At 39.6% G+C, this 15,312-nt stretch overlaps 3 protein-coding genes across 7 annotated transcripts; 1 reads left to right on the forward strand and 2 right to left on the reverse strand.

Moving 5' to 3' along the window:
• The first annotated feature begins 363 nt into the window (after positions 1-363).
• LOC129807540 (peroxisomal acyl-coenzyme A oxidase 3-like) lies at positions 364-7,511 on the forward strand. 4 transcript variants are annotated; one of them, XM_055856886.1, is made up of 6 exons: positions 364-651; positions 829-892; positions 965-1,106; positions 2,182-2,968; positions 4,204-4,794; positions 4,868-7,511. In XM_055856886.1, the coding sequence occupies exons 2-6, from the start codon at positions 879-881 to the stop codon at positions 5,422-5,424; spliced, it is 2,091 nt and encodes a 696-aa protein (XP_055712861.1). In that variant the 5' UTR covers positions 364-651; positions 829-878; the 3' UTR covers positions 5,425-7,511. The 4 variants fall into 4 exon arrangements, with proteins under 4 accessions (XP_055712861.1, XP_055712858.1, XP_055712860.1 ...); XM_055856883.1 differs by having other exon boundaries at positions 364-500; positions 710-892; XM_055856885.1 differs by having other exon boundaries at positions 364-500.
• Positions 7,512-8,909: 1,398 nt separating this feature from the next.
• Positions 8,910-12,939, reverse strand: LOC129807523 (uncharacterized). Of its 2 annotated transcripts, XM_055856852.1 has the most exons (3): positions 9,216-12,939; positions 9,086-9,146; positions 8,910-9,029 (listed from the first exon to the last, which is right to left on the reverse strand). In XM_055856852.1, the coding sequence occupies exon 1, from the start codon at positions 12,914-12,916 to the stop codon at positions 9,509-9,511; it is 3,408 nt and encodes a 1,135-aa protein (XP_055712827.1). In that variant the 5' UTR covers positions 12,917-12,939; the 3' UTR covers positions 8,910-9,029; positions 9,086-9,146; positions 9,216-9,508. The 2 variants fall into 2 exon arrangements, with proteins under 2 accessions (XP_055712827.1, XP_055712826.1); XM_055856851.1 differs by having other exon boundaries at positions 9,086-12,939.
• Positions 12,919-15,001, reverse strand: LOC129805237 (uncharacterized). Its single transcript, XM_055853013.1, has 2 exons — positions 12,989-15,001; positions 12,919-12,927 (listed from the first exon to the last, which is right to left on the reverse strand). The coding sequence occupies exons 1-2, from the start codon at positions 14,999-15,001 to the stop codon at positions 12,919-12,921; spliced, it is 2,022 nt and encodes a 673-aa protein (XP_055708988.1).
• Between the last annotated feature and the right edge of the window lie 311 nt (positions 15,002-15,312).

Raw genomic sequence — 15,312 nt, forward strand, 5'->3', positions numbered from 1 at the left:
TATGTCTGATAGGAGATTTAAAATTGAAATTAACTCTAGGACTTGTATAGGAGGAACCGGAGCAGATTAGACAGTGAAATATCATTAATTAAATATTCACACTAAAATACTCCATTTTTATTCATGGGATATTTATCAGCTTCATTCAAACTTTTTTTTTCACGAATTATATAGGAAAGATTACATTTGATAGCTAATCTAATTTGATAGCAAATTGAAAGCAAAAGTCTTGAACTTTGATTCTATTATGGATGTTAAAATTTCTAATATAATTTCACAATTGCAAAATAATTTTCGACGAGTAACAATTTGAATTTGAACTCAATAGCAAAAGCGCCCTCCCATTGGTGGTTTTCACATCATTAATTGACATTTTAGATGTGAGCTTGGTGGAGATTTGGAACTTTTGCCACTGCCATAAACAAGAAGTGAATACACGAAAGAAGCACTATAATTTCCCAGTAAACTTGCAAAAAAGGAAGTAATTTCACGTAAAAAGTGTGAGTTAATAGTTTTAGTATTATAATAAATCATAAAATCTATAACATGTTGTTATCTTATGTTGAAAAGCAGATGTTTTTTTCAATTGTTCTTTTTATATAAAAATCATTAGTCATTATTGCTCCGCTTTTTTGGCTCATACATACATAAGTAGGTAAACTAGACATGCATTAAAATAAGAATATTTTTAATTTGCTCATTTTACCAGTGTTCCCAGTATAAAATCTTTTGGGATAACAATTTCATTTTCATGCAACGCACTTCTTCATTCAATGTCACTGTGGCCCATTTTAAGGTATTGTACTACGTACTCTTCGTCTTTTGCAGTATTTCCAAGATTTCTGCAGAAAGCATTTAAAAGGATACATCCTGTGACAATGTCAACTGATAGGTAAACAAAGTGCATGCAATTTAAGAAAAAAAAAAACAATAAATCCATTTTTTTTTATTTTATTTTACGTAGTAATTCAAAGAATATTTTTGAAGACAAATACATTTTCCCGGACTTCCCAGAAGGACCCCTTACACAATATAGGGATGCTGCGACATTCGACTGGAGGAAATTAAAATTGATCCTGGAGGATGAAGAGCTCTTGAAGTATCGTGTAAGTTGAACAAATCCAGAACATGAATACAGTGATAAGAAAGTAAAAACGATCTTAAGGCCATTTGTGATCTCTGTTACTGTAATCTTATCATTCCACTTCTTGAATAAGATTATTGAACAATATTATGTGAGATTTCTTAACAATTTCACTCATCTCATATCATTTTTGGGCACAATTACTAAGGTTGGCTAAAAGACTTTCCCATCCCCGGTTGCTCTTTGTAGCTTAATTACTTCCAAACTAAAGGAGATATCGACTTGTGGTTTCGCCAAAGGTTATTGGGTAAAAATTTGAACTTAGTACATTAACTACCTACTCTTCCTTTCGCTATTCTAAAAAAAACCCCTCTTTTATCAAATTCAGCCTCAATGGTAATGACCGGATTCATAATTGTAGTATGTTATCATAGCTAGAGTTTATTTAAAAAAAAACTTGTCTATATTAATACTCATCATTAGTTAGATCAGCAATTGTAACTTCATCACCTCATCAGCACTTCTTACAATATGGAAGCAATGGGAAAGCGGGGCAGCTTAAAATTTGCTTATTCCTCTTCTAATTTTACAACACATTTATGCTTATTTTGATGTTATTTAGATTCACAATTGTGGACCTAAATTGTATTACATTAAGGTCCAGTTCCATTTAAAAATAGGAAAAAATGCTCAACAAGCTACCCTAATTAAAAAGGTGCCCCACTTCCTTTACGAGTTATGACAATTGCTGATCCAACTGACGACATATCTGCTTTCCCTCAGTTCACCAAAATCGTCAAAATCCTAAATTTGATTTAAATTCATACTGAATAATATCTGCCAACAACTAGAATTTGCATGCAATCCTAGTAATACTCACGTTAACAATTTGAAGCCGATATGGACATCGGTGTTCCAATTTTTTCCCTGTGGCTGGTCTATGAGAAGTCTAAAAAAATATTTTTGGTTTTTTTTTTGACCCCCAAAGTCCCAATTTTTGGCCCTCTCATCCTTATAGGGATCAGAGTCTTACGTAAAATAAACTGCGATTTAGGTTTATCTGTCCATTTTATTTTTGTTCTTTTTATTCGTTACAGTATGGCATCTGGAAATTTATGGAGACTCATCCATTGTTTGCCCATGCAACTGAAACCCAATCTTTGGACAGTCAGCGTCATATTACCACAAAGAGACAATTTGTTCTCTTCCATAAAAAATTTTTCACCATTGATATGTTCCTTCAGAGACCAGAATTTGCTTCAGTTTTTGTCTCCTCTGTCATTATGTTTGACCCCAGCTTAAATATCAAGTACGCCTTGGCTTTTACTATGTTCGCCAATGTAATCCGGAGCTTAGGCACTGAGCGTCTGCAAAAATTTGTAGAAGCTAATGAAAGGGGTGAAATTAGTGGTGCATTCGCACTTACGGAATTATCTCATGGTACAAATGCCCGTGGTATGCGAACTGAGGCAAGATATGATGATAAAACGCAAGAGTTTATCCTTCACACACCCGATTTCGAAGCAGCCAAATGCTGGGTTGGAAATCTTGGCAAAACTTGCACACATGCCATCGTTTACGCTCAACTTCATGCTAATGGACAGAATCATGGACTGAATGCTTTCCTGGTTCCAATACGCGACACCAAAACTTTAAAAGCTTTCCCTGGAATAGTTGTTGGGGATCTCGGCGAAAAAGTATCATTAAATGGGCTCGATAATGGATTTGTTATGTTTCATCAGTATCGCATCCCTAGAGAGTATCTCCTTTCACGCATTGGTGATATAAGTCCTGATGGAAAATTTGTAGCCAAGATAAAGGATAACAAAAAGCGGATGGGAGCTTCTCTCGGAGCCCTCTCAGGAGGAAGAGTTGGAATATGTGGTGAGTTACAATATTGGCGGTTGAATTAAAAAATTTAAGGAAGAATAATATAATTTTTTTATAAAAGTCACTCATTAATGTTGAGCCAACTGTCTGAATTTGCTGTACTAATAATTTTTGGGTATTGACTATAAGAAATAGAGACAGTCTCTAGAGCTAGAGTCTAGACAACACCCAAAGATGTAAAATTTATTATTTAGTAAGTTTACGCTATTCGATTAAAGGAAATATTGGAAAAATCGTTACAGTATGTCGAAACAGCACCCCAAATTGAAAATGATTTTGTTTGAAAACTAATTGATGCTATCTATCAATTGTCTTATGCAAAATATGTTAGACTATTAGGCTAATGCTAATTGAATACATAATGCAAAATCAACCTCATCAAAATAAAAGCCAAATTGGGGTCATCTTAAATCAAGTTCTCTGGCTTATAAGAGCTAAACATAATTTTAGAATGGTTCAGAAACAAAAAGCCAGTGATAAGCCTAGATCAGCTTATATAGGTGTGATTCCTTCGTTGCAAAATCGGATTGTGGTAAACTCGAACGATATTTCTACATAAAATTGTATGAGAAATGCATAAAAGTGTCTGAAAATCTTTAAAGTTGATTATCTCGGAAACTATTAGAGATAGAGGCCTCAAACTTTACATCCATTTAGAGCCTCTTTCAGGCTTGAGATGTGCAAAATTTCACTGGAAAATTAAGAAAATTGGACGAGAAATGCATAAAAGTGTCTGAAAATCTTTAAAGTTGATTATCTCGGAAACTATTAGAGATAGAGGTCTCAAACTTTACATCCATTTAGAGCCTCTTTCAGGCTTGAGATGTGCAAAATTTCACTGGAAAATTAAGAAAATCGGACGAGAAATGGATAGAGTCTGAAAATCTTTAAAGTTGATTATCTTGGAAACTATGAGAGATAGAGGCCTCAAACTTTACATCCATTTAGAGCCTCTTTCAGGCTTGATATGTGCAAAATTTCACTGGAAAAAAATTACGCGACCCGCGAAATTCCGCGAATCGTTTTTATTTGTATATTTTTAATGCTTCAGTTTTATAATTTGGTTCCTTGTGCTTAAAAAAATTTAGTAGGTACTGTATTTATCAAGAAAAAATCCCTGTCCAACTTGTATCACTTTACCCTACTTTTGCAAGAAATAACCAAATTTCTTTTGCAACATTAATTTTTTTTCGATTGAGATTCTAAACTGTGCAACTTCTAATTAACAGGAATGGCTGGATACTACATTCTCAAAGCTATAGTCATAGCAATACGCTATTCAGGTAGTCGCAAGCAATTTGGTCCAGATGATAGCAATGAAGAATTGTCAGTGATTGAATACCAATCTCAACAATTTCGTCTTTTTCCTCATTTGGCATCAGCTTACGCTATTCGTATTTTTTCTATGTGGCTTTTTGTGCGCCACTCTGAGAACATCGTTCAAGGCTACCTCGGTGAAGATGTTGCAGATCGCGGCATGGAAATACACGCAATATCATCAGCTGCAAAACCCGTGTGCTCGTGGTTAGCACGAGATGCAATCCAAGAATGTCGAGAGGCATGTGGAGGACATGGCTATCTTAAATTAGCTCGTTTAGGTGATTTGAGAGGGGATAACGATGCTAATTGCACATATGAAGGTGAAAATAATGTGCTTGTACAACAAGCCTCTAATTGGCTCCTTAGTGTCCGAAAACAAGGTTGGGAGGCTTTCAAGCAAGTATCTCCATTAAATTCAGCGTCATTTTTAGCAGATTTTGAAACAATTATTTCATATAAATTCACATGGACGACACCTGAGGAGGCCATTAAGCCAGAAAGTATATATATTACATTTATTGTTTTGTGATGGTAATTAATAACTGTATTTAATTCTTGTTGTTTATATTTTAGATCTATTGAAATCCTTAAATTGGCTATGTGCGTGGCAATTGGAGAAGACAGCAAAACGCGTGGAATCACTTCAGGGGCAGAAAAAATCTATCTTCGAAATTCGCAACGATTCACAAACATTTAATGCCACAACTCTATCAATTGTCTATGCAAAACGAATGATTTTCCTTGCTTTCTACAATCGTATACTTGAACTTAAAGAATCACCAGAGACCAAAGCACTTACACGTCTTTTATCCTTGTATGGAGCCACTGTGCTCATTACACACCTTTCCATCCTGTATCAAGGTGGATTTGCCACTGGACCAAAAGCTGCAGAAATTTACGAACAAGGCATACTTATTCTTTTGCCACAGATAAAGAAGGACGCTCTGGCACTAGTAGATGCATTAGCTCCTCCAGATTTCATTCTCAATTCTCCACTCGGCGCAGCAAATGGAGAAATATACAAGAACCTCGAAGCGTCTATATTGCAAACACCAGGCACTCTCGAGCGTGCTAATTGGTGGAAAGATGTCATACATTGGAAAAAATACACGGAAAACAGTAAATTGTAGACATTATCATACAGTTTGAATATTAGGTGAGATTCTTAACAATCTCACCTACTATAATCCTAACAAAATTTCATGTCGTCCGATCGACCTCAAATTTGGCCAAAATGTGTTTCAGCACTTCCTGATCACGAATATATATGTGGCTAATTTACGTTCCCGGCCGGCCGGCCGGCCGGCCGCTCTTTGGAGCTTAATAGCTCCTAAACTAAAAAAGATATCGACTTGCGGTTTTCGGCAAAGGTTATATATCGGGTGAAAATTGCAACTTGGTGCATAGACCCCCCACCCCCCACCCCTCCTTCCGCCATTTTGAAGACCCCCCTTTTTTTGTTTTCTCAATAGCTCCGCCCCTATGGCATCGAGCGGGCTCAAATTTTAGTATGTTATAGCTGGGCCTTAGAGCTTTCCATCAATACCAAACTTAAGGTCCCCCGACCCCCCTGACCCGAGCTATAAGGGTCCAAAAAAAATTTCTTAAAATGGCCATAACTCCGGTTCTAATTGTCAGAATTTAAAAAGTGAGGGCTTTTTGGAAAGCTCTCGTGAAATGCCACTTCTCCTTCTAACATCGCAAGTTCATAAAACCACCGCTAGGGGCGCTTTTTTTAAAAAGAAAATTTTTAAATCTTAAAAGTTAAATAACTCAAAAATTCCATTGTGCATCGGGCTGAAAATTTAGTATGTTGTAGCCGTTGATTATACCTATCAAACAAAAAAAACCTTAAGTCGATCCATAACCCCTGACCCGAGCTATAAGGGGTCAAAGTTCGAACATTGACCGGCCTCTATCTCCGGTTCTAATTAACATAGCGACCTAAATTTTACCTTTTTGGTTTCGTCTCGATGAGCACTTTCAGATGGAAGTTCAAAAAGTCACCACAGGTGGCGCTGTGATAGCGTCAAAATTCATCGAAATTCAAAGTCACTTTTCTCAAAAACGGCATTGTGCAAGTTAATGAAATTTTAGTATGTTGTAGTCCAGTCTAGGACGTTTCCAAAATGGTGCGTATGCGCGCTGTGGTTTCAATAGAACCGGAGATATGAGGGGTCAAAGTTCACGAAATTCAAAAAATCATATCTCCGGTTCTATGTGACCGATTTTGATGAATGAGGGCTTAAACGAAAGATCTCACCAAATGCTACAACTTTCTAGAATGTTTGAACTTCGTGGGACCAACACCAGGGGCGCCACAGTCGAAAAACCAATTTCAATATCACATAACCTCAATTATCTCGACTGTCGCTGAACCGATTTTGATGATTACTTCAACATAATTGTAGAGCACATTTGTCTCTACATTTCGTCCATACATCATTTTCCGCTCAGACTACGCTATCACTCCGATTTTGCCGTTTAAGTGTGAAAAAATTGATTTTTCCCATAATAACGCTTTGAAATCACTCAGATGCCAATTTGACTGCCTCTACTCCACCAAGACACTTAAAATAGGGGCTTAAATGGAAAGTCCCACAAAATACAACAATTCTCTGATTTAGTTGAAGTTCAACAAATGAACACTTGGGGCACTCTGGATGAAAAAACGAGTTAAGAAACAAAAAACCTCGCTTATCTTGGCTTCTGAGTAATCGATGAGTTCAAGTTCTACGGCAAAATTATAGAGAACATTCTGGTCTACATTTCACCCATATATTATTTTTGTGCCAGTTCATCCAAATCCTTGACATTTTGGTTCAAATACAAAACTTGTATAATTTCACGAATTTGGTTCAAGATAACTGAATGGCGTCTCCCTACTTCAGCATCAAATCGAATTTGCATGCACTCCGAGTTAGCTCACGTTAAGAATCTCACCTACATAAGCCGGTTAGGATTATCTGTCCCTTTTTTATACATGCACTATTAAATCACAATTATTACAGGGTAGATTTAGGTAGTCGGTAAAGTCCATATACATATCAATTGTATGTAATATTGATTGTGAAAGAAGTTGTGTGATATTTTAATAATTGAAATGAACATCTCTAAAAAAAAATATCATAATTGTTATTGATATTGGCGGTGAAAGCTTTTACTTCCATTTTTTTTCTTTTTTTATATAATATAAATGGTTATGGAAGAAAACAAATCTGTTTTAATTCTGAGTTTCCCTTTATTGCATACCATCACTAAGATCACTAAATTTCACTAAATTCTATTTAATTTGAAGCCAACCGCCTATGATGAAACGCAAAATCTTTGGTATGATTGAATCCATTGGATCAGAGAGAGGTATAGTAAGACTTGATAAATATCCACCACTTTAGGGCTTAGCTATTGTGCACACGATTCTCTTTGACCATAGAAAGAAGTTGCAGCATAAGCAGGGCCTGCAGCTTATCCAAAGGATCCATAAAACCACGCTGAAGCCATTTTGGGATAGTGGTGCGGGCATGACTAAATCCCAACTTATTCAAAATATAATCAATGCCATAAGGCTCAATAGATTTACCAGCCCACGATAAAAGACGTACAGTTGGCTCCAAATGCCATGTTCGACAAACAAATTCACGCCAATCTTTCAAGAAGGCCTCCATATCCATTTTATCAATTTTCAACGTCTTTTCCTCACTCACTGTGATATTTGATGATGAATTTGAAGCATTCGACGAAGTTGAGGTACCAGCTAAACCGACACCATTTGCCAAACCTAGTATAAAAAAAAAAAATTAGTTTGATATTTTTTTTCATAGTAAATTCAGAGCAATCTATGATTTTGAAACAATCTTATAATTAAAGATACATCTTAGTAAGCTATAAATACCTATAAATATAACTTGTACCTTCTTGGAACATTCCAACTGCTGCATCACCATCAGCAACTTTTACAGTATCAGGAGGTGTAGTAGATTGTGAAGTAAGGTTTGAATTGACAGGAAGAATATTTGGTGAAGCTGATCTTGCATATCCAGCTGCTGCGAGTACCTTTTCCTTTTCTTTAAGATACGTCGTTATTAGATCGTGCAGAAAAAAGAAAGCATCAGCATCTACTGTCACAAAGATATGATCTTCAAATTCTGTGATGAAACTGCACTCCACCACAGGTTTCTCCTCCTGATTGGACTCCGGAGTTGCAGCTCCTTGAAGATGTTCTGTCTTGAACTGCAACCTAAGACTTGGCAGAGCAAATATCACCTCACGATTATGATTGGGATCTTGTAGCTTAGGTTGTGATCCTCCTACGGCACCTCCAGACCGCACTTTTTCAATTGAATTTGTATTGGGTTCCGGCTTTTCACGTTCCAGCACCGGAAATCGATCTACAGAGTCTATCTCACTGTTGGCAAAAGCATAGTGAAACCATTCATGAAGTGTCTTGAACTGTGGCGGAAAGATTATATTGCGAGTCATCCGACAGACAGTAGCCATTGAGTGATTTTGTGGCTGAGCCCTAGCACTCATTCCAAGACTAAATATTAATGTCTGATTTATGTGCACATCATCAGTATTTTTGGGGACCAAGTCCCCTGGGTCAAACAAATCAAGAGATAGTGGACTGTATTTATTTTTATTAACTCAATTTCCCCGTGGCGGACTGCAAGGACTTGATTACTTTGGCGATGACTAAATGGCTGATTACAAATGAATGAATGAATGTTGGTGGTCCCTAAAATAAATATACACTTCAATTCATTTCTTTAATTCAAACAATTCAATCCTTACTTTAATCTCAAACGGCCTCCGTTTGCTTCCACCAACCTCAAGCTTTTTGAAAGTTTACAACCTGTAATTCAATTAATAATTTTTATCCTGACGCCATTTTAAATTTCTTTCAATCGTTTATCGAACCTACCAAGTTATATAACTCTTTTTCCTGACTCAGGACTTAGCTTGATCGTCTCCCAAGGAGTTCAGCCAAATCTAACCAATAAATATTACTAAATTAAATAGATTTTTAACATGAGGAAATATCCTAACTTACGCAAATTCTTTTCCTATGAAAATTCACAAATGCACGTCACGCCACGCTTTCTACAAAAAGACTGACAAATGTGCCGGAAGGGCTTACATAATAAATCTTCAAATATTTCCGCCAGTTAGCGCTCGCGTTTCCAACATTTTCCCCTCTGGTGCTCCTGCACCCACCTACTCCAGGTCCAGCACAGCAAGCTTTGCAACTGGTCTCTTGTATAGGCCGTAACGAGTTCTTACCATCACTGAACGAATTTTCCCATCAGGGGCAGGAAATACTTCTTCCACTCGACCCAAGGGCCACTGGTTGCGAGGTAACTGTTCATCACACACAACAACGACATCTCCAATCTTGATAGTTTTAGTGGTAGAATACCACTTAGTTCGTCTTGTCAACTCGGGAAGGTACTCACGCATCCATCTACGCCAAAAATGGTCTGCGTAATACTGGGCTCGTCTCCATGCTTTGCGGAGGAACAAATCGCTGTCATCAAAGGTCCCAATCGGTCGGTTCTCTCCAGATCTTCCAATCAAGAAATGATTGGGAGTGATGGCAGTCTCGTCATCAGGATCAATCGACACATAAGTTAAAGGCCGGTTATTTAGAATATACTCCACTTCAATAAAGAATGTGTGCAACTCCTCATCAGTGGGATGCCGTGTCCTCATGACCTCTTTCAATACAACTTTGACGGAACGGACAAGTCTTTCCCAAACACCGCCCATATGTGGTGCGGCTGGTGGATTAAAGTGAAATTCCACACGCTTTTCGGAGAAGGTTTCCTGAATCTTCTTTTCATCTACGGCTGCATAAAGTCGTCGAAATTCGTTATCAGCTCCTCGGAGATTTGTTCCATTATCACAGAACATATCAGTTATAGATCCGCGTCGATTCATGAAACGTCTAATTGCCATGATGGCACTGTCTGTCGTCAGGGAGTGTGCGACTTCCAAGTGCACAGCACGAGTCGCTAGGCAAGTGAAGATTACTCCCCATCTTTTCTCCACACGACGACCCACCTTCACTTCTAATGGTCCAAAATAATCCATTCCACTCTTTACAAAGGGATACACTGAATCATTAACTCTTGCGGATGGAAGCACGGCCATTTCAGGAATCAAAGGTTGGGCGCGTTTGTTTTTGCAAATTTGACACTCATGCCAAGCCCTCTTGACTGCCACTCTCACTCTTGGAATATAAAATCTTTCACGAACGTTGTTTACAACTTGTTCTCGTCCTTGGTGATGATTCCGAACATGAAAATCACTAATAATCAACTTTGTCCCCACGTGCTTCGGCGGAAGAATAATGGGGCACTTTACTCGCACTTCACTATTTTGCAAACGTGATCTCATTTTCAATAATCCATCAGAATCCACAAACGGCGTCAAATGATACAAATCACTTTCTTTGGGAATTACTTTTCCCTCTTGGAGACACTGTATTTCTCTTCTGTACACTGACTGTATTTCCTGAAGCAACACTTTTTCTGCTTCTATCAAATCACTCACTTTGAGTCCGGGTAATTCACTTGTTTTTAGATTTTCTTTCGCTTTACGCCACTTTTCCAACCAAAACTGCGCACAATTTTTCACTTGAGCAGTCGCTCTGACAAGTCGATTCCAGCGGGAAAAACGACTCATCTCTGGAATCAGACGATTTCCAATAAACCTTTCAACGTTCACTAACACTTGAAACACCTCAATGTCTCCATTGTCTGCAACTTTTTGTTTTTTATCATCTTGAGGCCATTGTTCCTCCTCCAATTTCAGGAAGGGCGCCCCAGTGAACCATTTAGAGGACGCACTGAAATCACACGGCTTTCTACGCGTGGCCAAATCAGCTGGATTCTGTGTAGTCGAAATCCATCTCCATTGATGAATCTCTGTCAGTTGGTCAATTTCACTTATTCTGTGTCCAACAAACTGCTTGTATCTACGAGAATCACTTTTGATCCACCCCATCACCGTTAGGGAATCCGTCCACAAAACCACTCGATCAAATTCAAGATCCAAAGATGTTTTTACCGCAACGCTAACTCGCGCACTAAGCACTGCAGCTTGTAACTCAAGTCTTGGGATACTGGTAGCTTTCAATGGAGCAACTTTAGTTCTAGCACACACAAAAGCCACTTCAACACTATTTTCACTTTCAATCCGTAAATATGCAACTGATGCATAGGCACTCTCGCTGGCGTCTCCAAAGACGTGTAGCTGGATTGAAGTTGCTTCCGGAAGTTTCGGAGAATAACATCTCGGTATCTTCACTGTGTCAATCATTTTTAGCTCCTTGATGAATGCTTGCCACTGCTCCAAAGCCACACCATAAATGATGTCGTCCCATCCAATTTTCTGACGCCAAATCTCTTGGAGAATCATCTTTCCTTTCACCGAAAACATAGCCAAAAATCCCAATGGATCGAAGATTGACATTACCAGCCGTAATACTTCTCTCATTGTGGGTATCTTCTCTCCAGACAGAATATCAGATGCGACGCGATGGAATGTGGTCTTGAAAGTGAAGACATCTTCAGAAGAGTCCCACCACAAGCCAAGAATTCTTTCAGGTTCATCCTTCGCATTCAAACTTTTCATCGTGTCACTCACACAATTAAGAATTCTGCTGTCATTGGCTGTCCAGTTCACTATATCAAAGCCACCGGCTTTATGAACCTGAACAATATCCTTGATCAATCCGCGAGACTCCTCAATGGTATCTGCACATCCCAGATAATCGTCACAGTATGTATTGTGTAGTATTCCCTTCACTGCCTCTGGGAATTCTTCGGCATATTCTTGGGCATTTAGATTCTTCACATATGACGCTAGAGTGGGAGAACAAGATGCCCCAAATGTCATCACATTCATCTTGTACTCTTCTGGCTCATTTTTCCTATCCATTCCTCTCCATAGGATTCTTTGATAGTTGGTATCTTCTGCCCTAACATAAACTCTATGAAACATCTCCTTGATGTCTCCAGTGAATGCGAATTTACCCTTTCTGAAGTTTTCCAACACTGCCGGAAGTGATTTCAATAAGTCTGGCCCGCTCATCAGCAGATCGTTAAGTGATACATTCCCTGACTTAGCCGCACAGTCAAATACCACTCGAATTTTTCCCTTAGCCGGGTGAAAAACCGCAAAGTGTGGAAGATACCAAGTATTTCCAGTAGGAGTCATCCTATCTTCTTCTGTGAGCTTTATCAAGTATCCCTTCTCAAGATGATCACTTATCTTGGCACAGTAAGCCTCGGCCAATGCCGGATCTCTGTCTAGTTTCCTCTCCATGGTGTACAAGCGCTTGACAGCTACATCTCTTGACTCTGGCACAATTGGTTGATGACCTTGCTTCCACAGCAATCCTGTCTCGAAACGCCCATCACTCGTCCTACGGGTGGTGCGCTTCATGATTTCAAGAGCTCTCTTATCTTCACGAGAGAGTACCTTCTCTTGACCTTCAGTACCAAAGCCCTCCAAGGAAAAGGAATTCTTCACCATTTCATACAGCTCATCTTTGCGTTCCACAATAGAGTAGGAGTAGGTCTTTACCTCACATGAGGTTTGATTATTCAATTTTCCCATTACTACCCAGCCTAACCAAGTTAAAGCCAGATAGGGAGCGTTCCACGGTCCGTGGATAATCTCCCGTGACACAATCAAGGGAGTGTTGTCCAGCCCTATCAGCAGATCGGGCTCTGCATCCACCATGGATTCAGAATGACCATCGGCCATATGTTTCCAGTCCCGTGACAGTGCTTCCATATCCACTGTCTGCCTAGGGAGACTTAAATCACAGACAGTCCTAACTTTCTGCATTAAATACTCCTTGGCTTTGGGATGAGTACCTCTGATTCTACAGTTGACAACAGTCGATGTCAGATCAGTACATGCTGTCGGTCCAGCTCCTTGCCACGTCAGAGGGCACTTTGGTCCACTAAGCCCCAATTTCTCTGCTAGAGATGCCTTCATCATTGTCAGCATGGAGCCCTCATCCAAAAAGGCGTAGACCTTCAAGGTACCTTTCGGTCCAGTAACATACACCGGAAGTATCTTCATGAGAATCTTATTACTCGTATTGGCATGAGCCACTGTGGCTCCAGTCATCACAATTCCCCTCTGTGGGGAAATTTCATCTTCCTGATCCGAGTCCTGATCAGTCTCAGTAGGGAAATCTGAAGCATCTAGCTTCTCCTCATCTTCTCTCTGAGCTAGAGAGAACATTTGCTGCTTGTCATCTCTGTGGAGAAGATTGTGGTGTTTCTGACCACAACCAGGTTTTGGACATTTTCCGTTATCACTGCAAGTTGAGAGAGAATGATTTGGCTTCAAGCATCTGAAACAAACTCCCTTTTCTCTCACAATCTTCCATCTGTCGCTTATTTTGAGCTTCTTAAAAGTCTCACAATTTTGTGGGGCATGTTTTCCCTTGCAAAAGCTGCATGCCGCCATTTCGGCTCTCAGCTCGGTCAATTCATTGACAGTTGCCACGGTTTTGCCTTTGACAGGTTTCTGCTCAATTTTCGCTGAGTCCCTAACCTGTACACGATAATTCGCCGCCCTGGCCTTTACCGCAATCCAGTCACACAAGGTTTTCACTGTCACGTAGCTCTTGGTCACCTGGAATTCTGACCAAGAAATCTGCATTGACATCGGGAGCTTTAGCACAAGCTCATCCAGCAGCTGGGGATTATCAATGTAGCACATTCGGTTGAATTCCTCAATCGCTGCTACCATGTTCACCATCATAGTGGAAAATTCAACCAAGCTCTCCGGCTTGTCTACTCTTACAGGTGGGTAAGCCTTCACCTGTGCAATCATGGTGCGAATCAGATGTTCAGGTTGTCCATATCGCTCTTCCAGTGACGACAAAGCCTTGTTCACATTCGATGCTGAGTAGAGAAGAAATCTGACTGTTTCTTTGGCTTCTCCAGTGAGACACCTCTGAAGCAGGTTGAGTCTCTCAACATCCGTATATCCACACGTCTGGGTAGTGTTCTCGTACCAAGCACGGAACAACGGCCATTCCTTCACACTCCCATCAAACTTTTGTACATCTGTTCCAAAAGATTGGCGTACAAGAAAACGCTCCATAACCTCCAAAACATCCGATGACGTTTTTGAGTGTTTGTCCACATCATTAGTGGCATTTTGCTTCACTTTGGAGCCAGTAAGTTTGGTGTCAATTTCTCTTTCTTTAGCCTTCACAGCTTCCTGAATTGCCGAATGGAACTGATCATTTGTCATTGTGAGAACTTCCTTCTTCGGGGCTGCGTCGTCAATCAGTTTCTTCTGGAACTCTGCAAACCTGTCAACGATCACGTCCAGATTCACTGGTGCCTCTTCATCATCAGACACGACATTTCCCCTCGTAACCAGAGGGTTGAAAAGTTCAACTTTCTTGCGTGAATTCGATGAAAAAGGTGTTGAGGTCCTTGGAATATCCCCCTGGACATCCCCCAGAATTGTTGGTGAATTCATCCGCTTAGATTTCATCATACTTTGGCGCAACTCAAGTTCCTTTTCCCGCAATGACAAAAACTCCATTTCCTTACGAGTTCTCTCAATCTTAGCCTGAGTGAGAGTCAGTTCAAGGTCGTTATCCTCCTCATCAAAGCCATAACGAGTTGGAGGTCGACCTTTTGTTGCCCTTTGGCTCTTGCGAGGCATCGTGCTATTCGTCTGGAAAGCCCTCACAAATCAAGAATCACAATCGCGACAATCGCGGTCCTTTCCGGACAGAACAATCAAATCCTCTGCAGTCCGTTGCAGTCACTGATCCACGGTGAGAAGGACCACTTGTTGGTGACCAAGTCCCCTGGGTCAAACAAATCAAGAGATAGTGGACTGTATTTATTTTTATTAACTCAATTTCCCCGTGGCGGACTGCAAGGACTTGATTACTTTGGCGATGACTAAATGGCTGATTACAAATGAATGAATGAATGTTGGTGGTCCCTAAAATAAATATACACTTCAAT

Source organism: Phlebotomus papatasi, chromosome 3 (genome assembly GCF_024763615.1).
Source record: "Phlebotomus papatasi isolate M1 chromosome 3, Ppap_2.1, whole genome shotgun sequence".
NCBI lineage: Eukaryota > Metazoa > Arthropoda > Insecta > Diptera > Psychodidae > Phlebotomus > Phlebotomus papatasi.